The sequence below is a fragment of the Mastacembelus armatus genome, chromosome 13 (assembly GCF_900324485.2).
Source record: "Mastacembelus armatus chromosome 13, fMasArm1.2, whole genome shotgun sequence".
In the NCBI taxonomy this organism is placed as follows: domain Eukaryota; kingdom Metazoa; phylum Chordata; class Actinopteri; order Synbranchiformes; family Mastacembelidae; genus Mastacembelus; species Mastacembelus armatus.
This window is the reverse complement of record NC_046645.1, coordinates 21,367,327-21,390,809: the sequence shown is the minus strand read 5'-3', so window position 1 is coordinate 21,390,809 and position 23,483 is coordinate 21,367,327. Positions and strand designations below refer to the sequence as shown.

The 23,483-nt window shown below is 39.3% G+C and overlaps 2 protein-coding genes across 5 annotated transcripts in view; one reads left to right on the top strand and one right to left on the bottom strand.

The window, feature by feature from the left end:
- The window catches only part of fndc3a (fibronectin type III domain containing 3A), a 44,762-nt gene extending 35,594 nt beyond the window's left edge, over window positions 1-9,168 (bottom strand). Inside the window, exons 1-3 of one of the 4 annotated variants that reach the window (XM_026328220.2) lie at window positions 9,076-9,168; window positions 8,577-8,727; window positions 4,974-5,117 (exon numbers count right to left, since the gene is read on the bottom strand). In XM_026328220.2, the coding sequence (XP_026184005.1) occupies window positions 4,974-5,084 (111 nt within the window). In that variant the 5' untranslated portion in view covers window positions 5,085-5,117; window positions 8,577-8,727; window positions 9,076-9,168. Of the gene's footprint in view, window positions 1-4,973; window positions 5,118-8,576; window positions 9,026-9,075 lie in introns of those variants that run through there. The other 3 variants (XM_026328204.2, XM_026328212.2, XM_026328228.1) reach the window with 3 other exon arrangements.
- Window positions 9,169-10,648: 1,480 nt separating this feature from the next.
- rcbtb2 (regulator of chromosome condensation (RCC1) and BTB (POZ) domain containing protein 2) lies at window positions 10,649-23,321 on the top strand. Its single transcript, XM_026320474.1, has 12 exons — window positions 10,649-10,838; window positions 12,106-12,240; window positions 12,929-13,079; window positions 14,386-14,552; window positions 14,643-14,801; window positions 15,332-15,439; window positions 15,541-15,683; window positions 15,763-15,953; window positions 16,630-16,756; window positions 20,450-20,589; window positions 20,687-20,817; window positions 20,929-23,321. The coding sequence occupies exons 2-12, from the start codon at window positions 12,115-12,117 to the stop codon at window positions 21,067-21,069; spliced, it is 1,584 nt and encodes a 527-aa protein (XP_026176259.1). The 5' UTR covers window positions 10,649-10,838; window positions 12,106-12,114; the 3' UTR covers window positions 21,070-23,321.
- The last annotated feature ends 162 nt before the right edge of the window (window positions 23,322-23,483 follow it).

Genomic DNA, 23,483 nt, shown 5'->3' with positions numbered 1-23,483 from the left:
GATCTATTTAACAGAGCACTGAAGCATGCATTCAGAGAACAGGAACACTTAAAATCCAACATGCTGCCACAAATCTATAGAACAGTAAGTCCAAAAGTTAACCAGTACGTTTGTTCCCACTACTGCCTTTATACATGAGTCCTAAGCTATGAGAGTGTGGGTCAATTACCACACACTGTCACACAGGTGGCAACTGCTGTGTTTTATTATCCAGGAGAATGAGCCTGCTCTGTGTGTTCATGGCTCTGACGTTTTTGGCTACCGGTGACTCAGAGTTCAACTTTCTCACTATTTGTTCCTCTTAATCGTTTACTGCGAGTTGATGCGACATAGCAGCTGGCTAGACAGGAAACAGGAGCCAAATGACACAAGAAAAATCCTGCCAGTGTCGGAACTAGCCAGGAACTAACACCGTCACCCTGCAGCTGATGGCATACGCTTACGTGTGCAATGATAATTTGAGGCAATCTGATGATCCTCCGCCCTCCATGATCCCCTGGAAACATAGTTTGATGAGTAGAATAGAGACAGACAATCTTTCCAAGTTGGTCATGCTGCTGCACAACATGTGGTAATGTATTATATACTTAGCAATATTAAGTAAGAGTAGCCACAAAACATTATCAAAGTACACAATCAACTATATACATAAGGCATTCATTATCTGGAAACTTAGCCACACAGTATTTTCCACCAGCCTTTTGTTTACTATGTTTATAGGCTTTTATGTTTCCAGCAGCAGTGTCAGTATATGTCTATAAACTCTTGAAAAGTCAATGATTCATGATAACTTAGAGCTTCACATTAAGGAAACGTGATGACATTATATGCTGGTTTTGAGCATATTTATAAAAACTACATCTGCCATGTTTTTTTTAACCACAGCCATTATGGTCAGTATAAGCACTTATTTCTACATTACTTCAGTACATTTTGTCTTCCTCAATGTCTTGATGTTTTCTTAATTTGGTCATCCAACTAATCTACAGTGGAGCTGGTGTTAAATAGGTGTTAGGCTCTGACAATGCTAAATGGTCTTATACTTGTATAGCACTTTTCTACACAAGTGTACTCAAAGCACTCCTAAACTATTTGTCTTATCTCACTCTCTCACACTCACACACACACACACGCAGGTGGAACAGGCACCGCCAACAGCAATTTTCATATGAGTTTCTGCTACCTCCAGAGAAGCAGTCATGCTTTCTTCCATTTGGTTTCTCTACTACAAATCCCAGACTTGTGAAGTGCTGTACTGAGTATAGTTCTTCCAGAGCAGTGTCTTATCATATCAAAGGCACTTTGTATTTCTGTCAGTTTTCCTTGGGCTCCAGGTCAGCTTCCTGGCCAAGGTCCTTCTAGATTGGTGACTGTTTGCTTAGTAAACCAGCTCAAGGAAAAGTCCCAATATCTTCAGCTTTTGGAAAACTTTAATGATGAAGCCTTATGTGCTCCTCCTCAATTAAAATTTATGTTTTATTTTTTTTCATAGACATATGTTTTATCAAAAGGGTTGAAGGCTAACATCCAGCCAGAGTATTAGCAGCAAATACTAAGGCCAGCACAAGCTTTATTTAATATATAACTTCCCATGAGCTACTGTGTCTAACATATATGTTGACATTTGATCTACTGCACAGGAGCTTTATTAAAGCTTTCAGTGCATAGGTTGATCACCTGCAGTATTTGTTTTTTTCAGGCTCCAAAACACCAACAGCAGGTGTGGGAAATGAATGGTTACTACATGGTGCCCAGATTGACTGACTGATTTATTTGACAAAACATGCAGTACTTGTATCTCTGTAAATTGATGCAGTAATAATATTATGGTTTCTCTGCCTGTATTAGAGTAAATATTTCTAAACATTGCTGAGTCACGCACTGTCCACCTCCTCATAATAGTTGACAAATAGTGGGATCACCTCCATCTCCTCAGATGATTCAGTGTCTGACCAGAAGACAAGCAGATTTTTATGACAACATCTAAGTCCTTCAGACAACTTGTCAGGTACACGTGTCCAACGCTATATCTCCTGTGTCTGGCTAAAGCAGACAAGCCCAATAATAATCTCAACTGAGGACTCACTGTCCCATAGTAACATTAGCTAACTCATGGCACATAGCCAAAAGCAGACCAAACATCCAATTCACACACCCAGAGGAAACAGGATTTTGATTTTAAATTCCCAACTCATGTCACAGAAGATCTGAAAATGTGATTATGTTTAAATAAGGACATGTAACACAGAAATACAATCCAACACAAAAAAATATACCAGCTCCTCCATTCACTGTTCTTTCTAAGATACCTCTCAAATTGAAGGATGTTTTCTAGAAAAGGGTTTCTAGGAGAAACAGCACAGCAAGACATTTGCACCAAGGAGTGACACTCTCAGAATACTTTGGAGTGAACTATGGTTTATCACATTTTTCACAAAAAGTGTTTCACTGTCACTTACAGTCTAATAACATCAAAACACCAATGAAAGCACATAAGAACACAAGCACAAACAGAAAGAAAACATTCAATCGCACGTCTAATGAAAAGAAGTAATGAAAAAAATGTATGAAAAAATAAACATATATATCTGCACCAGAACTAGAAAACATAGCCATTAGCTAGGCTTAAACACTGACAGAAACAGACTGATTCATCCATTACAATTTAGCTTAAATCTAAATGGCAAGAGCAGGAAAAACTTACCGGGGGGGGGGGGGGGGGGGGGTTAAATGGATGGAAGCCGTGAATCATACTGCAGCCAAAGTCATGTCTAGGAAGAAATCATCTCAGGTAATGACCTCAAGACAACGACCTCAAGACAACAACTTCCTCTCTGACTCAGAATAATTGGTCCAACAGACCGTTAATACCAAGCCAAGACTGGGATTAAAAAAAAAAAAAAACAAGTACACAGAATAAGGTGCAGCTTCTCCATCTAAAGGTCAGAAATAGAGGGGTCAGCCATCGCTGTGAATCCTCTTCACTGTCACCACAGTCCTGTCTGGCTCTATCAGGGCTCAGACCCCTCCAGTGGTTCCTGCTCCTCACTCTATAGCTGTCGTGATATTTACACTCCATAAACACACAAAAGCTACATCAAAGTTTCAGCAACACTGGAAACAATCAAAAAAAAAAAAAAAAAAATGCAGCAACTAATGCAACATGAGAGTTTTTTTTTTTTGCATCACAGATGAGCAGAAGTCAGACTCTGACACCATTAAATCAGGAACACTGAATTCTGTAAGGACATGCACCCATATAGAATTTGTTTGTTATGGCTACAGATGATGCCGACCTTGAAAACTACAAACTGTAGCAATAACATCCACTCCTTGCAATACATCCATTATTCACCGGTGGTGGTGTGGATCTGGACACTTAATACTTAAAAGGGAATTAACATGTCTTTTTTTTCTATTTTCCATTGATAATATGAATCTCATGTAATTATTGCATGTAATTAAAAAGATGGAACATAAAAGAGTTGTTTTTGTATCCAATTGCAGATCATGTATCTGGGTATTGATATATTTGAGAGGGATATACAAACACATCAAGTGTAAAAACAAAGTCATAATGCTGTGGTTTGACAAACAGTAACTATTGCACGTTATCCGATACTTGTTATTCCTGCTCATAGGAACACATTACAGTACATTTTACTCATCAACAGCATGCAGTGTTTCAAATTGGTCTGAGCAGCTGGGTGGTAATAATGTAAGCCAGGGAGGAAAAGTGACATTTTATTCCTCTAGCTATCACAAAACACTGAAAACATGGGATGTGTTCTGATAATCAGGTATCTTTGCAGGAGGTGGTAAGGCAACCGAATGAGGGCATGAGAACAACGCCTTCACTACCCAACACAAGCAGCAAAATTTGATCTGTACATGAACAAAGCCTGATTCAGGTGAGGGTTTTTCCCACTGTGGAAAATGACAAGCTGTGCCAAAAGGCATATTCATAGGGTGGTGCTAATATTAGCAAGTCTTATCTGGACAAAGTGCATAGCACTGAAGAAATGACAGAAAATATATGCCTTTGGGTTCCACACTATCCACCAGGAAGACATAGAAAATCAGCAAATCTAATTTATTGCCATCGAAATGACAGGGAAATCACCCAGGCCTGTCAGGAGCACTTAATCTCACTCCAATAGTGACAGGAGATGATCAGTGCTATCACCCTATATCCTGTACCCATACTGAAAAGGCTGCTATCAAAACTGAGAGAGATGTGGTTCATAACTAACAAGCACCTGTTGCCTTTGAAAGATGTTTCATGAGCTACTGAAGTGAGGACAGCAGTTTGTCTGGGTTGTTTCAATACCTATCTGAGTAAAAAAAAAAAAAAAAAACATATCTGCATATTTAGTTCAGCATCTGAAGGTTTCAACAGTTACATAACCAATGCTGCTAAATCAGAAAGCAACAGTACAAGAGGGAAAAAAATAAACCCCAAAACACAGGTTGTCTTCAGATATTCTAATATTGGTCATTCTACTACTGTAGCAAGTTAAGGCATCAATGTTAAAAAAAGAAAGAAAAGAAAAATACAAAACAAACCAATTCAAACAATGAGTCAATTTATATAGCACTTCTATTACACAACTTTGCATGCTCAGCTTCAAAAAACTTTGGATTTATTATTGCCTAGCACACACAACGCTGGCTTCAGCCTCTGTGAACAACATATCAAGTCCAGTATATTACCAGTGTCCCCCTGCTGTTCTGGTCAAACCAAACAAAATACGGGGCTTTCTATCCAGCTGTTTTTACCTTATCTTTTATCTTCAATCTACACATACAGATGGAAGTGAAGGCCAACAACACACAAAATAAACCAGGGGCACCACCACTAACAAAGTCCCTCAACTCTTGTATGTACAAGAATCTACTCAGGCATGACAGACTTGAGGCACTATGTCTGCCCAACAGCAGAGAGAAATAAGGGCAGAGGAGTATGAGCGTACCTGTTGGGGGCCATCCCCGTTGACCATGGCTGGGGGTGGTGGTGAGGCTAGGATTGGGAGTTCAGAGCTGAGAAGCTGGCCGGACTCCAGAGGTGGGGTGTGGTCTGCCATGTCTCCCTCATTCACACCACTGAAGAGGTACTACTGCAACAAAGGCACAGGGATTAATCTACAAGGTTTTGTGACATCATCATCTTGAGTCTTTTACCCAGTCATTATAGCTGTGCTGAGAACTACCTTTACCCAGAAGCTCCACAGGATGCAGCTTTTCTCCCCTTGCTCTTAAGGCGTACATTAGGAGCAAATTGTTTCCTGTGCTGTAATGTTAGGATGTCACTGGTTTTATAATAACTTAACAAAAAATGTATACTGCTATGTGTGTTAAAAATTATGATTAACTATGTTTAATGTGAATGCAAACTATGTATACAGTATGATTTTTATGTTTGTAAAACTTCAAACATTATCAACGTTGTTGTCCATAATCAAGTTCTGGAAACACTGCCTGGATGGATGTAAGGATGTCTAGATAAAGGTGGATGTATGGATATTTGTCTGATCACTATGAATTGATAGGATCATATTGATCACTACAAAATAGCTTTGAAAATTTCTTAAAAACACTGCAAGCAGTTTTTGTTTATATTAAAAACAATATAACAAACAGACAAATACTAAATTCAAAAAGATGTACTTATTGTTTGGATATAAAATCTGGGCAACAGGAAACACAGATTTGATATCCTCCATTGCTAGACAGTGATTATAAATTCAGCCTTCTCTAACATACAACAGCAAAATAACCTCTAAATGCACAGCAGTTCCCAGGAAGGATGTTGTGTCAAACTGGGAATCTGACACAGATCATAATTGATTTCCAAACACATCCACTAATATCTCTGGGCAAGTCATACCCTGGCAGCATCTTTTGGCACAACAGCCACTTGTTGATTCTGAAAGACATTTTCTCATAGCATTAATGAATACTCAGGCTAGGAAAACTGTTCGATCCAGCTAACCTAGCCAGGCTGATCAGATGTATTTTATAGGATATATCCTACATATGATATCTAAGTAAAAGTCTTAGGAAACTCCCATTTGTGCAGTCGTTGGAATCTATTACTTCTGCTCGATGCTAATCTCTACCTTGTTGCATACAACGATAAACATACCTATGTATGAAATCATAAAATCAAGAAATAAAACATGACTGAAAGACGTGTTTAAAAAGAAGCTTACCTTAAGTAATCTTCCAAAAGAGGAAGAGTTTATTAATTAACATTTTAACAACAGTAAATCACAACACTGAGAAGTAGTTACTGGTATGTCATTATTATTATTCATATAAGCTATTCATTTAAAGTTAAATATAAGTAATAATTAATAATATACAAAAGCACATTACATAATGTAAGTAAGTGGAAAAAAATGCCAAATAAATCGGGAAAAGATTTTATAAAACGTTTTCTATCAATAGATTAAAATTTAAGACACACTAGGCATCAGTTGACATACTGTATTGTGCGTGGTGTTTGTCAGCTGACAGATAACACAGCCTACTAAGCATAACAACAGGCCTGTGTAGTATTTACACAATAATTCTGAGGAAGCATGTACATGGGAAGAGAGAAGGAAATTAATAATTACATATGAAAAATGTTAACTCTTCAACTTAAAAAGACAGTTTCTCAGGTTGCATTACAAATTCTGCGAAGAACATACTCGGGTACATACTACTGTCCAATGTGCTCACACATCTGTCACATATCTAAGAGCTCACCACTGAGGCCACTAACTACAAGAAATCAACAAAAGCAAATCAAACATGGGAGATTATACATAAGCTCATGTCGGGTCTAACCCAGTGATACTACCCAGAGAAGATACAATTTTTATAAGACAGGAATGAAAGGACTAGTAAGACTAAAAAGGCAAAGGGACACACTGAGGACCAAATACTTGAAGAAAAAAAAAACTTGTACAAGATTACTTGGCTAATTCTGTCAACAAACAACATAACACCATCAGAGAAATGTAACATGTGCCCTTGAACCTAATTACAATTTAGCGCATACGTTCCTAAACCTCACAGTGATCTGGCTTATCTCCGCTTTAGCCCCTCCCCTCCTTAAGCTTAAACAGCAGTCAGTTTGCAGTGTAATGGTCAATGAACTGTATTTGAGTGAACTATTGCTACATGAGCCTAGTATTACTATAGTAGCACACTTGAGCTGATTGCTCCTTTGGTGGTCAATAAGGCCTTCAAATAAATTACTGCAATCCCTTAGTATACTATTATAAGATATTTTCAAGTAAATCCTTTTTCAATTTTAATAGTATTTGCACAAACACATTCTCAGCAGCTACCCAGGGGTCAGCAAATGGGGAAGTAACAATGGGCCGGGGGTTGTAACTGATTGCAGGCACTTATCTTTATTATATTTGTCTATGACCACCCACTTTTTATACAACTGGTAGAGCCTGAAGTGGAAATCTCATACATAAAAATAAAGATTAGAGAGTTTATTATTCATTTTCCAAACTTAATGTAATTTGAATAGGCTGAATGATTGATTTACAATGTTTTGTAGATTTCTGTTATTAAATAACTGGGGCTGCATTGGTGCCATGTTTCAGGCAGTAAAATATGAAGACATTGCTTAGGTACTGTCCCTCTTTTACTCCCATGCCTTCTTCAGAAAAAAAATGTGGCTAGAAATAGTAACTGATAAATAATTACAAATAACCACAGGCTCCTACTGAAAACCAATGACCAACACCAGTTGACTCTAGTGTTATAACTCCCATTGTGGTTGTATTACACTAATGCCCATTCACAACATCACTTCTATATCGAAATTGTGGTAACATCCGTTGTTGCCCTGAATGTACATCACATTTGACTGTGGCTAACAGAGCAGTATTCAGAACAAAACAGCTGTTTTTCAGTTACACTTTTGTAAAACGGGGAAAACACCTAGAATAGGGAGAATAATAGGCTGGTCTCCCTAACATTTCTGCTTATCTTCACTGTTAACTGGACAGAGTCAGGAGGAAAAGGCACGGTAATGATGATGAGGCTGAAGACATGACGTGTACGGTTGACTGGAAATTGATCCGTCAGTTTTTTAAAATCAGAATGCACAAGTGTCTAGTTTTTAATCAAAACCTTAGTGTTGCGGTTTTGCTGGAACACCTGGAGAAATGTTTTCCAACGCAAACCAGCATTAGTTAGCTGTTACATGGTGTAGCAGCTGCCAATATGTGCCTGACGTAGCCTGAGCTAACCCTATCTCTGCCTTACACAGTAGTTATTGTTGACTATAGACGTTAACCCAGTTATATTGAACAGTAACACTGTTAATATTAACGTCAGTTTTCGCTTTTGACATAGATAACTTAACTAGGTTAACGTTAGCCCCACTGAAACCAAGCCTGTTTACACCAGCTACGGGTGCGTTTGCTTAGCGACATGGCACATCTGTATAACATTACAGTCATCAAATGTATAAACTTCAATGTTTATTTTGAGTTCCCTCGACAGACACAGTTAATACACCGCAGACTGTCGGCATTACCCAAAGCGCAGCTACCGTTACTCACTCAGTCAGTCAGTCGGCACGGCAACAGCAGTCTTGGGTGACACGCCGACGCAGGGAGATGATTCCTCTGCAGCTCTTCCCCAAATGGTTAACGTCAGACAGCTCCGGTGACCAGCTACTTTTTGCAACACCTGAGACGGATAACGTGCTAGCTACCCAGACAGACACAAGACAAGACAAACTGTGACATGCTAGCGTTAGCTACCTAATGCTACCTAGCTAATAGTTAGCAATATGAAGATGTGCTTTTCTCGTGCTATGAACGATGATCGTTCGTATTAACTACACCTAAAAACAACCAAAGTAAGCAGTGAGCAAGTGACTATGCTAAATGTCGATAATGTTCGCCTAATTGGCAATTTTATCGAGATAACTTTCCATCCAACCCTGCTCCTCGCATAAAAGGCAGGAATTTCGCCATCGCTCTGTGCGCATGCGTATTACAGCAAATCATGACGGATCCCAAATAGCAAGTTTGTGGAGCGAAACGTTTCTGATACCGTCAAGTTGTTTTCATGTTGTTTTTTTCGGTGTTGTGGACGTGGTCGGCATCCAGCGCAGTTATAAATAATTTCATATGTCTTCCCACAGTTTCATGATTTAAGGAACACCTTAAGGTTGACGTGTCTGTGCTCGGTTCGTCCACGAAACCAGTCACAGAAAATAGGTCTGCTACGTAAGAGACGAAAAAACAGTTTTGATTCGCGTTCATGAGACTTTGTCAGGTGTTGTTCTGCACTGCCAAGCTACACATGTCCCCACATGGTCCTGAACCGGGACCAGCTTATTACGGGCAATTTCCGGTCTACCTTAAAAGCATCATATCGCCTTTAAAGGGTGCTGTCGGTACTGTTCATTCACTTTTCCTTGTTTCGTGCACGGAAAATATAATAACTGCCCTTAACGTTAAATAAACTGAAAATAGCTAATATCATTAGTTATATTAAATACGCCTATTGCCCTGACACGGTCCTGCACTTTACAGCACATTGTCGACTTGATTTTTTAGATTTATGAAAGGTAAACATCCTGGTTGCACATGGTAGGCTAGTCCATTTTTATTTATTTACGAAGTCTGACACTGGCAATGCATCAGCCACATTCCAGTAGTATCACATTATCTAGCCTCATTATAAACAAACCCACTGCGGTATTTCTTTGTTGCGTGAACCCTTCTACCATGGGCGGAGTTTGCAGGAGGCAAGAGGGCATTGCTCCCCCAGCAGCTGAACTATTTCACTACGCTAGAGTCTAGAAAATAGTTCTTGTAGGCCTACATATAAATACTTGAATGCAATGTAATCAAATGATTGTTATAAATACGTCTGAATTCTGTTTGGTTTTGTAATATATTCATTTTTGAGTACTCATGTGCTGTGACACAGCATGTTGTGATGTGTGAGGTCAGATGAGAATTAAACTGCTTATGAGCAGTTATGGACCTTCAGAGTTTCCTGAAACGTCCAGTTTCAGGATAAATACAAGAGCCACCTGAGCCTACCGCCACTATGTGAAGACACTAACACGCAACGACCTGCTAGAACATTTTTACATAACCTACACATTTTACGTGTTTCACTGCCCATGGTTTTTAAATCACAACTATTATGTATTTGAATATTTGCTCACAGTTTAATACTTACCTACACTCATTATTTAATTTTAAATAAAATATGAGCATGTCAAAAATGTGTCTGCGCAGCTTTGGTACAAACATGATGTACTTAGACTAGTTGCTCCATAGCGCCACTTGCTGGGCTTTATTAAGGACTGCGTTGATGTTTTTGCCACATGAAATGAAAGTGAAAATGACTTCTCTTCAAAAACCTATAGGAATAAAAATGAGCAATAACAAATTGCGTAGACAGAAAACAACATTTATTTATTTAGAACCTTTTTATGCAGACAATTCCTTCACAAAACACGATTTAAATGTTACAGCGTCTACTACGAATTAAAGTGGCAAATGATTAATTATGAGAAAGCCCGTGATATTTTTCCGTTCATAACAAACCTTAGATTTTCCCAACTTAGGCATTCCGTGAACGCACCATCTAACAGGAAGTACAGTGGTGGTGTAGCATCCAATGCTAACTACAACGAAAAGCACCCACCGTAACTGAAGCTTTAATGCGCCAGAGCACCGCGATGGTTCCAGCTGCAGCTTGTTTTCACAAGTCTGGTGACCGACACCTTTTCGGTGTCACTGTCTAATAGAAAACGACGCCGGGGAAGAAATAAAACCAGCTAGAACAAGAGCAAGGTAACGCAGTATGTTTGAACGATCCGCGGCTCCTAGTCGCAACAGCACTGCTTAAGCTAATTAGCTTTGTTGTATCGTATGTTTGTATCGTCTGTGGGCGGTCATCTGAAGTGTTGAACATTTCTTAAAATCTGTTTCATAGTGTGTACAGCTGGCGTGCATTAGGTCTAGCTTGGTGCTAAGTTTAACTTCATGCTATTGCTCACTGAGACAAACTGTTTCTCCAGTTATGACATATGCCATTTACATAAAACAGGCATTTTTAAAAGCATGCGAGCATTATAATAACATTTGTTATTATACATATGCCGCTTGCCTATAATTCAGCTGTTATATCACATTCACTGTTTCCTTTATATGACTTTTATATGGTTGTACATGAGTGTGAAGAGAGGTAGGTATGCACAGGGAGAGAAGCATATTTTATGAGCATATATTGATTTTGTAACAAAGTCAAAGTCAAACTGATACCTGATCTTCATTAAACACAGAGGCTCAGACAGTCCATTTTATTATTTCTCACCCTGATAACGTCATCATGTATATTAAAGAGTGACTTGTTGACATGTGGTTCTGGCCTTGTATTGGGAATATTGTGTCAGGCTTCAAATGTGGTAGAGCAAATTAAAATGCACAGTAACAAGGACCTAATCTGGACTTCACTCATTCTGGCAGTAAACACAAGTTAATGGGTTTACCTCAGTCAGCACACATACATGTTTTAATCTGTCTACAAAACTAGGCTCAGTTCCCCGCTGCTCTCTGTTCCCATCCGCACTTTAAATATTTGGAAAACCTTGATCTGTTCAGTTTTCACTTTATCTATTTGTTTGGAGATGGGATCATTCTTAACATTTACAGTGTTCATTTTTTCCATTTTCAAGCTACAGTCCAATTTGGTTTTTGGTTGGTCTTGGTTTGACAGATTCATTTTATTAACAAATAAAGATGTATTTACCAGTGCAGGAATGGCTTTTACATGAGAACCTCACATTATTCCATCACTGTGATTCTGCATTTTACTTTACTTTATGAATCATTTCTTTTCTTTCATAGAATACATTTGCTAAGGGAACATACACATAATAAATAAGTTTTATGAATAACACACCAAACAACAGTTTGATTCTGTTTTTTCTATGAAGGCCTGTTACCACACTTCAAGCTTTTTATGTTATATATATATATATATATATAATTTTTTTTTTTTTTTTTAACTCAAAATCTCCTAATGACTCATATTTACATCTGTGTTGTCATTCCACAGTTGAGTAGTATGCTGGACGTAGGGAAGTGGCCAGTGTTTGCACTCCTCCCTCCTGAGGAACTACGACTCATCCGGCAGGCTTGCATCTTTGGCAGTGCTGCAAATGAAGCCCTCTATGTCACAGTTAATGATGAGGTAACATCTGGGTTTTAGGCAAGGATGATTCCTGTGTTTGATTTACTTAAACCACTATTATGAAAGGAGGTTGATTATTTCATTTTATTTTATTTTTCATTTAGAAATGGCTAGAAAAATGCACCAGGCTCCTCACTCTGGTTGATACAGTTTGCAGTTCCAGGCACAGGGATAAGCAGATAGAATGAAGCTATCTTTAGCCATACAGGCCTAATACCCAAGGAGGATCCTTTTTTATCCTGTGGGAAGGTATAGACCATGCATTGTCTGTCCACACTTTCTCCCTGTAACCCAAACAATTTATGTTTGGGAGTAGTCACCTGTGGTGTAAAAAGGTACATTCAGTCAGCCTGGCCTCCATGCACAGTTCTTCTGTTTATTTGATTTCAGGGAGCACACAGACCTTTATGGAAATCGGATGCTAAGGGCTTTCTGAAAGTATATTCTTGGGAACTGTTACAGTTTGGTTGCAGTTGTGGTAAATTGGCTTTGTGTAGTGTGTTTCATTAATCACGTGATCACTGCACAAAATTGTCAACATTTCCACACCTGCTTTGACCTTAGAAAATACAACAAATATGTCCTCAACAAATGTTTGTGTGTCTTGTATATTATTAAATACTAGAATGTAGCATTTATGTATCATTAATATAAGAAATGTTTGAGCAATGATGTCTGGTCTTCACAGGTCTTTGCTCTGGGCACTAACTGCAGTGGCTGTTTAGGTCTTGGAGACCTTCAAAGCACCATTGAGCCACGTCGGATTGATGTCTTGTGTGGAAAGAAGATTGTTTCCCTTAGCTATGGAACTGGACCACATGTGGTCATCGCCACTGCAGGTAATCCAGTTCAGAAAATGTGTATTTATCCCTAAGGGGATTTTTTTTCTCTGGCGGAAAAGAAGTAAAATCTCAGAGAAAGAAGAGGACACATACAAATTTTTAGAATCTGTTTTTATGATGATGCTGTGTCATTGCTGCCCAAGTTTTGATTTCAAAGTAACCTTATTTAATATAAACTTCACTTATACTATATATTGTAAAAGCTCTATTAAAATATTTTTGTATAATACTTTCAATTTTGGTATTTTCAAAGTACCGTAAATTAATAAGGTTTTCTGCCTTTAAGAGTTGGGTGTACCGGAGTACAACAGTGGCCCTTTTGTTGCTTATTATTTGCATTAAGAAGTAGACGGGGTGTATTTACTATAATTTATTTATTGGGAGGGTGTATTTAAATACAGGGTGTATTTAATATAGCCTGTTTGATCAAGTCAAATAACCTTTATTTGTCATTTCAACCATGTAAACTAAGCACAGTACATAGTGAGGTGAAACAATGTTTCATCAGGAAACATTATGAAATTGTGTTTATGTGATACGGAATAGTGTTTATGGGATATATATTGTCAACCATTATATAAAAACATCTGTGCATAGAGTTGTAAATGATTTTATTTATTGATTTTTTTTTTTTTTTTATAATGTGGTTATATCTTTGATCACACTTGGATCACATATTGTGCCTTTTATCCAGATGTCTTAAATACTGTTTTAGTATGTTGTAAGGTGATACAGTATACAGTGGTGTGAAAAAGTGTTGGCCCCTTCCTGATTTCTTTTTTTTTTTGCATGTTTGTCACACTTTGTTTCAGATCATCAAACAAATTTAAATATTAGTCAAAGATAACACTAGTAAACACATCATGCAGTTTTTAAATGAAGGTTTTTATTATTACGGGAAAACATTGACATTGATTTACATTGGTAAAAGGATGCTGAGGTTAGAGCTGCCAGGAAGGAGGCCTAGAGGAAGACCAAAGAGGAGGTTCTTGGATGTAGTGAAGGAGGACATGAGGATAGTTGGTGTGGGTGAGGAGGATACAGAGGATAGGGTTAAATGGAGGCAGAAGATTCGCTGTGGCGACCCCTGAAGGGAGCAGCTGAAAGGCAAAGAAGATCCAGCTACAGCATATTTAACTTAATCAGTTCCATTTATGCCATTTAAAGAAGTTTTCCATCTATCATTATTTCCAGGAAGAGCAGTGCTGAGCCTTTTCTAAAAATCTCAGGGAGTTGAATGCTTCTTATCTATCCATAAAATATTAACCACTGTGACAACATGTTTGCCTGCTGCTGTGTTTAGATGGAGAGGTGTTTGCTTGGGGCCACAATGGCTACAGCCAACTAGGCAATGGCACCACCAACCACGGACTGACCCCCGCCCTGGTGTCCACCAACCTCCTTACCAAGAGAGTGACGGAGGTGGCCTGTGGGTCCCACCATACTATTGCCCTAACCACTGATGGAGAGGTAATCTATCCTCAACTGTGTCTGTACTTGGGTTCTTTATGTTTAATTTCTGGCATTTTTGGACAGTAAATGTTTTCTCTCTGTATTCAGGTGTATGCATGGGGTTATAACAACTCAGGCCAAGTTGGTTCAGGGTCTACTGCCAACCAGCCGACACCACGCCGGGTCAGCAGCTGCCTGCAGAACAAGGTGGTGGTAAACATAGCCTGTGGTCAGCTCTGCTCTATGGCTGTACTGGACAATGGAGAGGTAATAGGTCACATAGATCAGCACATGATTAAAGTGAATAATTGCTCTCAATAGGTCAACACTTTAAAGGGGTTGGCTAATATAATTGTGTGTCCCCACCTTAACAAAAGATGTTAATTAATTAGGCTGTGTTCACATCAGAAGTAGTGATCAGTTTGAGTTTTTACCTTTTTTTTTTTTTTTTTTTTTGATCACAGTAAATGAGTTTCTTGCATTGGGCATATAGGAATGTGTTACCCATCGGGTCATCCTTCACCAGCATGTAGGTGAAGGAGCTAACATTAGCATTAGTAATTACATCGGACAGTAGGGTCAAAAGAAACTCTGCTTCACATGTTGCAGGTCCAGCAGAAAACACATTATTTGTGGTTTGCCAAATGCCGTATTCGCCTCTTGTTGGTTGCAATAATCCCGCCCCCAGTGTGAGGAGGACTTTTGAGAGAAAATGCTGATGTGCTATCATATATCAGCTTATCTACATATGCTTTTATTTGGAGTGTACCTAATCAGAGTTTGTCCTATATTTGTAGGTCTATGGTTGGGGCTACAATTGTAATGGACAACTGGGTTTGGGCAACAATGGAAATCAGCAGACCCCATGTAGGATCGCTGCTCTCCAGGGTGTCAACATTGTCCAGGTAAGAGCCTAAAGAATGATCAATCAATTTCTTTGAATTGATAATTTTATTTCAGTTAACCTTCAGCCTAATTATACTCTTTCTTTCCATATATTGTACAGGTTTCCTGTGGATATGCACATACATTGGCACTTACAGATGAGGGGTTTGTTTACGCCTGGGGAGCCAACTCATATGGGCAGTTGGGAACAGGCAATAAGAGTAACCAAGCTCTCCCCACTCTAATAAACACAGACAAGGAAAGGTGTGTACAGTAACATGCGGTCTGCATAAGACTATACATTAGTAGTGTTTCAAGGTTTGAAGTCTGTTTTTGTGACTAGGATGGTGGAAGTGGCTGCATGTCACACCAGTCACACGTCAGCTGCCAAGACCCAGAGTGGGCAGGTTTTCATGTGGGGTCAGTGTCGAGGTCAGGCTGTGGCCAGTCCCCACCTTACGCATTTCAGCAGTACAGATGATGTATTTGCCTGTTTTGCCACACCTGCAGTCACGTGGCACCTCCTCTCAGTAGGTAAGCATGGTGTAGGAATATAGAGACTTTTCAAACTGAGGAAGAGCATACCAAACACTTAAGACAATTCTTGTTACTTCTTTGACTAGTCAGAGCTGATCATATTATTTGGTGGGCATGTAGGTACAAATTCCTGCAGATGGTTCAAAAAATAAACAGCAAACTGTTTCCTGTCCACATCAGAAAATGTGCACTGACTGATCTTATTTGAGCTCAAGGGAACCTGGAGATCACAAACATTTCAATCTTGGAGATCTTGGTTTCTTGTTTATGGTCAGTTTTGTAACAGTAATGTTCTTCTGAAGAATCAGTCTAACTAACAAGCCACTGGAAGTATGGACACTCTCATAAGTGAAGTATTTCTCTCCTTTGTTGTTACATGTTTATCTGTAGTGTTTGAGGATCACGTAGTGATTCCAATGAAATTTTTGGTTCCTTTGAATTCCACAGTTACAATTTCTTCTTTAGAGAGTCATATCTAGAGGCATCATAAGTGCCATTCCTGGGCTTATGATAGAAAGGTGATGTACCCTGAACTTCATTCTCCATAGGAAAATACAGAACTCTAGAATAGACCTGACCAGTGGTTTAGCGTTTTCCCCAATTAAAAGAAAACATTTGATTTACTAAAAAAAGAAAACTGACCCTTTTTTTTTTTTTTTTTTTTTTTTGCCAGACGGTGATGACTACCTGACTGTTGCCCAGTCTTTAAAGAAGGAGTTTGACAGCCCAGAGATTTCAGACCTGAAGTTCTTGGTTGATGGGAAGTGTATCCATGTTCACAAAGCTCTGCTGAAAATCAGGTACAAAAGATGAGCCCCCTCAATTTTAAAATATAACTTTTATTGTGAAAATAAAAAATCTGCACTTTTATGGGTATTTTTGACATTTAGGTTTTGCAACTTAACTTTTAACTTTTTGGAAAAATTTTTCAGAGCAACATAGAGTTCATGACAAAAAAATTAGTTATTTGGTGTTGGCCCACTGTGGTGTTCTCCTTTGCTTGATGTTTTTTAATTTTCCTTTCTTCCTTATCACAGCAGATAACGTCACATCCTGATCACATGAGTGCATTTGGGTTATTCAGAGCTTGTATTTGGTCATGAATAGTGAACACTGAGATATTCAGGGAAACAGAAACACACATTGATATTGCAGAATAGAAACATGATATGAGGATAAACATTCTTTGATCGGGTGTGTGCTGCATTGCCTGTATTTAAACACCAACAGTTGCATTTTCTCATCTTTCCTGTTAATGTCACATGGAAGTCATGACTAACTTTATTGCTTCCTGTTTTTCTCTATAAAACCACCCTTGTACACAAAGTATAAACGTATGCATTCCAGTTTCTTGCTCTTTTGCAGTGTCAGTAGGAAGGAGCCAGAGTGTCTGCGACATCTGCCCTAGTGCACATGCTTACACGAACATGCAACACCTGCTTTGGCAAGATCACAAGCACATGACACGTTTAAGTAGGAAAACTCAGTTTCTCATTCATCTGTGTGCTTAGAGTGATAGAGAGAACATGTTTTGAGCCAGTAGAGATGAGTAGGGAGGGGAAACTTGTCAAATAAAAAATATGGTAATCAGTATTTTTAATGCCGAGTGCTGTAGGAAAAAATATGACAGTACTGCAGCTGTACTTGGCAGGGAGCGTCCCCTTTGACTCAGGAGGCGTATAATGCTCTGAAAAGTGATTCTTTAAACATTCATATATAAATTATATTATTATTTTTTCAATTTGCTACACTAATATTTATAATTATGGTATATTTTAAAAAAAAAGACATCACTGAGCTAAGAGATATATACCAAGTATATAGCTTATCTATATACCTGTTCAGGGTTATAAACTATTCTGAGAAATAAATGTAGTGAATTTAGAAAACTATGGGAAAGGAAGGATTTATATAATAAATCACAAATAGCACAGTACACAGTAATCTACTGACTATAGATCTATGTAATACTGTATGTAACAAATAGAAATGAAGGAATATGTCTTTTATCTTTTCCTTTCTGGATTTTAAAGATTTGGCTAATTAACCACTGATCATGTATATATATGACTGCTAAATGCTTTTAAAATGATGGCTGCAGGTGTTTCCTTATTTATGTGCAGGCACTGTTTCAGTTGATTTATGACATATAAGAGTGGAGGCAGGCGCACACAAGTTGATTACATCTTGTGCAGATGTTTCAACCTGAAAGAGATCAGAGTGTAGAGGGAGAGTGTAGCCAGAAAAGCATAGGATGGTGGTGTGTAGGATGACTTTGGTGGTGAGGAAGATGAAGAGGACAAGGGCAGAGCAGACGGCCAAGTGGTGGAAGTTGAAAAAGGAAGAGTGTTGTGTGGCTTTCAGGGATGAGCTGAAACAGGCTCTGGGAGGTCAGGAGGTTCTTCCAGATGACTGGACAGCTACAGCTAAAGTGATCAGGGAGACAGGTAGGAGGGTACTTGGTGTGTCATCTGGAAAGAGGAAAGCAGATAAGGAGACTTGGTGGTGGAATGAGGAAGTTCAGGAGTGTGTTAAGAGGAAAAGGTTAGCTATGAAGAAGTGGGACACAGAGAGGACAGAAGAAAACAGACAGGAGTACAGGGAGATGCAGCGTATGAGGATTTGTATGACAGGTTGGACACTAAGGAGGGAGAGGTGGATTTGTACAGGTTGGTGAGGCAGAGAGAGAGATGGGAAGGATGTACAGCAGGTTAGGGTGATCAAGGACAGGGATAGAAATGCCACAAGTGTGATAGAAAGATGGAAGGAATACTTTGAAGAGTTGATGAATGAGGAAAATGTCAGAGAGCACAGAGTAGAAGAGGTGACTGTTGTGGAGCAGGAAGTAGCAAAGATCAGTAAGGATGAAGTGAGGAAGGCGTTGAAGAGGAAGAACAGTGGAAAGGCAGTTGGTCCTGACAACATACCTGTGGAGGTATGGAAGTGTTTAGGAGAGGTGGCAGTAGAGTTTTTGACTGGGCTGCTTAACAAGATCTTGGAGAGTGAGAGGATGCCTGAGGAATGGAGGAGATGTGTACTGGTGCCCATCTTTAAGAACAAGGGAGACGTGCAGAGTTGTGGAAACTACAGAGGAATAAAGCTGATGAGTCACACAGTGAAGTTACGGGAAAGAGTAGTGGAGGCTAGGCTGAGGTCATACGTGAGCATTTGTGAGCAGCAGTATGGTTTCATGCCAAGAAAGAGAACCACAGATGCAATATTTGCTTTGAGGATGCTGATGGAGAAGTACAGAGAAGGCCAGAAGGAGCTGCATTGTGTCTTTGTAGGTTTGGAAAAAGCGTATGACAGGGTGCCGAGAGAGGAGCTGTGATTTTGTATGAGGAAGTCTGGAGTGGCAAGGAAGTATGTTCGAGTGGTGCAGGACATGTATGAGAGCTGTAAGACAGTGGTGAGGTGTGCTGTAGGGGTGACAGAGGAGTTCAAGGTGGAGGTGGGACTGCACCAAGGATCGGCTTTGAGCCCCTTCTTGTTTGCTGTGGTGATGGACAGGCTGACAGATGAGGTTAGACAGGAATCTCCGTGGACCGTGATGTTTGCAGATGACATTGTCATCTGTAGTGAGAGCAGGGAGCAGGTGGAGGAAAATCTAGAGAGGTGGAGGTTTGCTCTGGAAAGGAGAGGAATGAAGGTTAGCCGCAGTAAAACAGAGTACATGTGTGTAAATGAGAGGAACTCAAGTAGAACGGTGAGGTTACAGGGAGTAGAGGTGAAGAAGGTGGAGGATTTTAAGTACCTAGGGTCAACAGTCCAGAGCAACGGAGAGTGTGGAAAAGAAGTGAAGAGACGTGTGCAAGCAGGTTGGAACGGGTGGAGGAAAGTGTCAGGTGTGATGTGTGACAAAAGAGTGTCAGCAAGAATGAAAGGAAAGGTGGACAAGACAGTGGTGAGACCAGCAATGTTGTCTGATTTAGAGACAGTGGCACTGAGAAAAAGACAGGAGGCAGAGCTGGAGGTAGCAGAGCTGAAGATGTTGAGGTTCTCTCTGGGAGTGACGAGGATGGATAGGATCAGGAATGAGGACATCAGAGGGACAGCTCATGTTAGATGTTTTGGAGAAAAAGCCAGGGAAGCCAGATTGAGATGGTTTGGACATGTTCTTTTCCTTTCGGAAGCTCCCTTCAGGGGTCGCCACAGTGAATCATCTGCCTCCATTTAACCCTATCCTCTGTATCCTAAGAGGACAGGAGGACAGGCAGTGAATACATTGGTAAAAGGATGCTGAGGTTAGAGCTGTTTTTTTTTTTTTTTTTTGCAAATTTCATTTTCATTGGTTGGCAATGCAGTTTGCTGTCAGTGCTGACTACCCTGTCTTAACTCACAGTGACCTTTGACAACATGACATCAGCTCAGAATGATTTGTAAAATAGCAATAGTTTTAAATGCACATTTGTAAGAAATAGGCTAAAACATGACGGCAGATGTCGATGGCATCCTTGTGGCATGACACATGAGACTTCTTTTCTTGTCTGTAGGTGTGAACATTTCCGTGCACTGCTGAATGAAACAGATGAGGATGCCATAGAAATCCACCAGTTCTCATACCTGGTGTACAGAGCCTTTCTGGAGTATCTCTACACAGACACTATTAACCTGCCACCAGAGGACGCTATTGGTAAGCCCAGGCCACAGTCCTTCACGCAGAGTTCTAGGAATGAAGTCAGTGCATGAGTCCTCACCCACATTCTCGTGTGTTGTTGTTTTGTGTGCAGGCCTGCTAGACCTGGCTACATTCTACAGAGAGACAAGGCTGAAGAGGTTATGCCAGGAAACGATCAAGAGAGGCATCTCTGAGGAGAATGCCATTACTCTGCTCTCTGCTGCTGTCAAGTATGAGGCACGGGTAAGCTTATAGCCCCTGACATACAGTCTGATACCAATGTGGTGGGGGCCTTCACAGTAGCTAGTGAGTTATACTCCTAAGCAATGACCAAACAGCCCTCTTCATCTTTAGGACCTGGAGGAGTTCTGCTTCAAGTTTTGTGTCAACCACCTAACAGCTGTCACGCAGACCCAGGCCTTTGCTGACATGGACCATGACCTGCTCAAGAACTTCATTAGTAAAGCCAGCCGCTACGGGGCCTTCAAAAACTGATTTGAATGTCCTCATAATGATGAGTTTCACACGGTGAGGCTTTAGATGCTGAGGTCCAGAGAACTGACCCTAGAGCAACCCTGATCAGTACTTCAAAGCTGGGGATGTAAACACTGGAGAGACTAAGGGATGTCTCTATTATTGCCCAAAACCTACCCAAACACACTGAAAATATTGGGTTACACCACTAGTTCAGTCAAAAGCATACAGTGCAGTGCAAAGGCCAAATAGAAAGAACTGACTCTGTGGTCATCTTTCTGATATCTTTTTGTCTTGTCTGACAAAGTATGTTTGGCTAATGCAGTGTCTGATTTGGTAGATCAAGCTGTTCACTAGATGGATGGATGTAGGGACATTCCTCACTCAACTCAAACAGGATGCCTGAAATGCTGCATTCAAAACATAATTCATTGCAATTAAAGGGACTAGGATTGATATTTTATCACACTGCCCTTTATCACAAATATGTGTACTGTACTGGAGTACCTTGTCTGATCATTGACAGAAATAATTAGCCATGAATTGACCTTTCACATTGTGCAGCTTTTCCTTGAAGCCTTTGTTCTTAAGCTTTCTGGAATGAAATGTAGTATTTCATGAGGAAAACATACTTTGTTCTTCTCTTTAGAAAACTACAACTTATAATTATTTTCTGAACAATTATAGTTTGTATCTAATAAATGAAGATATCTTTTGTCTTGCATAAGTCAATGTTTGCCACATTGTCCTATGTAGTAGTTATTGACTACTGACATGTTTATATTGATGGTGTGCTGTAGACAGTTGCTTTGGCTAGTGTCAGCAGACTGATAGAAAAAGCTGCAGACTGTTACACTTTTATGAGAGATAAGCACATTGTACTATGTGTTTACTTGTGTTCAGATGAACCCCTTTTTGTGCAAATGGAAACTGTCTGACTTGCACAAGCATCTTGATCCCTACGTAGCCTGTGGGTGACATTACAGTGAAGATGCAGCTGATTTTACAGGTGTGTTTCATTGCAATTTGGTATGTTTACAAAGGTGTTTTTGTTTTTTTTATTTTGTTTTTTTTTTTTATTGTTAACATGTTGGCAGCAATTGTTTTTTTATATCTCTCCCCGGGTAGCACCTTACAGTCATTCAAGTAATGTTGGCATTTAAATGCCAATTGACTGTGTTGTAATCCAAGCTTTTTATAGGACCCCAAGGTCTTTAAATGTATTTACCAGTTACCATATTAAAACCCTAAATCCATACAAGTTGAGTGTAACAAAATGCTTTTACTTTAACAAGCCAATTATTGCATTTTTTGGAATTGCATTTTGATAATTACTAAAAAATACCTATGTGTTCTTACTTTGTGTGGAAAATGCTGAAAGCGTTGACAGTGGCGCTAATGGTAACAAAATGCGGTATATACTGTATATACAGTATATATATACTGTGAGAGTGAGAGTGAGAAATATGCTAAGCCCATACACAGCTAGCTATAAGCTGCAAATGTAATAACCCATCAAAGGGCAATGTGTTGTATGTGAATATCTTTTCACACCACTACATTTCTGTGCTGCAAACCTGTTGCATTTAATTCAGTTTCAAGGTCTTCCTGTAAGAGGAAGCTCTTCGTTTTGTGTCTCTTTATTTGCTCACTTGTATCTTTTTGCATTTTAAAGTCAGATTTTTTGATACAGTGGAAAGAAAAAGTAGATAAACACTTTGAAATGACCTGTCTTTATGAATAATATTTGACGCACTGATTTATAAAAATGAAAGCACCTGAGTTTGTTATGCACAAAAGGCATCTGCTGATGTGCTTTGCAAAAAGATCAGAGTCAGCAATTGTTGATTTGTAAAAGCTAGAAATAGTTTTGGTACTGATCTGAATTGATATTCTCAGGATATTACATTTTTATGCATATGGCAGATAAATATAAAGTGTATCGTGATCGGTTTTGATAGAGATGCCAAACTAGTTGGGGAAGCTTCAGCATCTTTCAACATTTACTGTTAATACACACGTCAAATCGCATGGAAATAAGGAAGTGCCAATGGTAATGGGCAGTCTGCCATATGCAACCTTCCCCACACAAAAAGGAGATTTAAGTTGTGAATTATTTTTAATCACAAAACCCTGTGATTCTTCTGCAACATTTATAATAGTGTTTATTTTCTACTATGATGTTAAGTACATTATACAATAACTTTTTATTCTCCAAGTACCGTAAAATCATCATAAGTAAAGCTGTGATTAAATATGTTTAATAGACTTTCCACCCACTCTATGTCATGTAATTTCAGATAAAGGATAGCCTGTGGTGTTTCTGCTTTGATGGGTAGTTTGGTCTGGGCTAAAAAATAAAGCACCAGTCTGTGTAGATGACTTGAGATTTTCTCGGTGCCACCATGTGCCACCTGACCCTGCCTGTATATCAG

Excerpts from the sequence above, each read along its gene's own strand:
- rcbtb2 (XM_026320474.1), top strand. The coding sequence starts at position 12,115 with ATGCTGGACGTAGGGAAGTGGCCAGTGTTTGCACTCCTCCCTCCTGAG. Across the intron at positions 13,080-14,385 it reads TGTGGTCATCGCCACTGCAG|ATGGAGAGGTGTTTGCTTGG; the intron begins GTAATCCAGTTC and ends TGCTGTGTTTAG. Across the intron at positions 20,818-20,928 it reads CTGTCAAGTATGAGGCACGG|GACCTGGAGGAGTTCTGCTT; the intron begins GTAAGCTTATAG and ends CTTCATCTTTAG.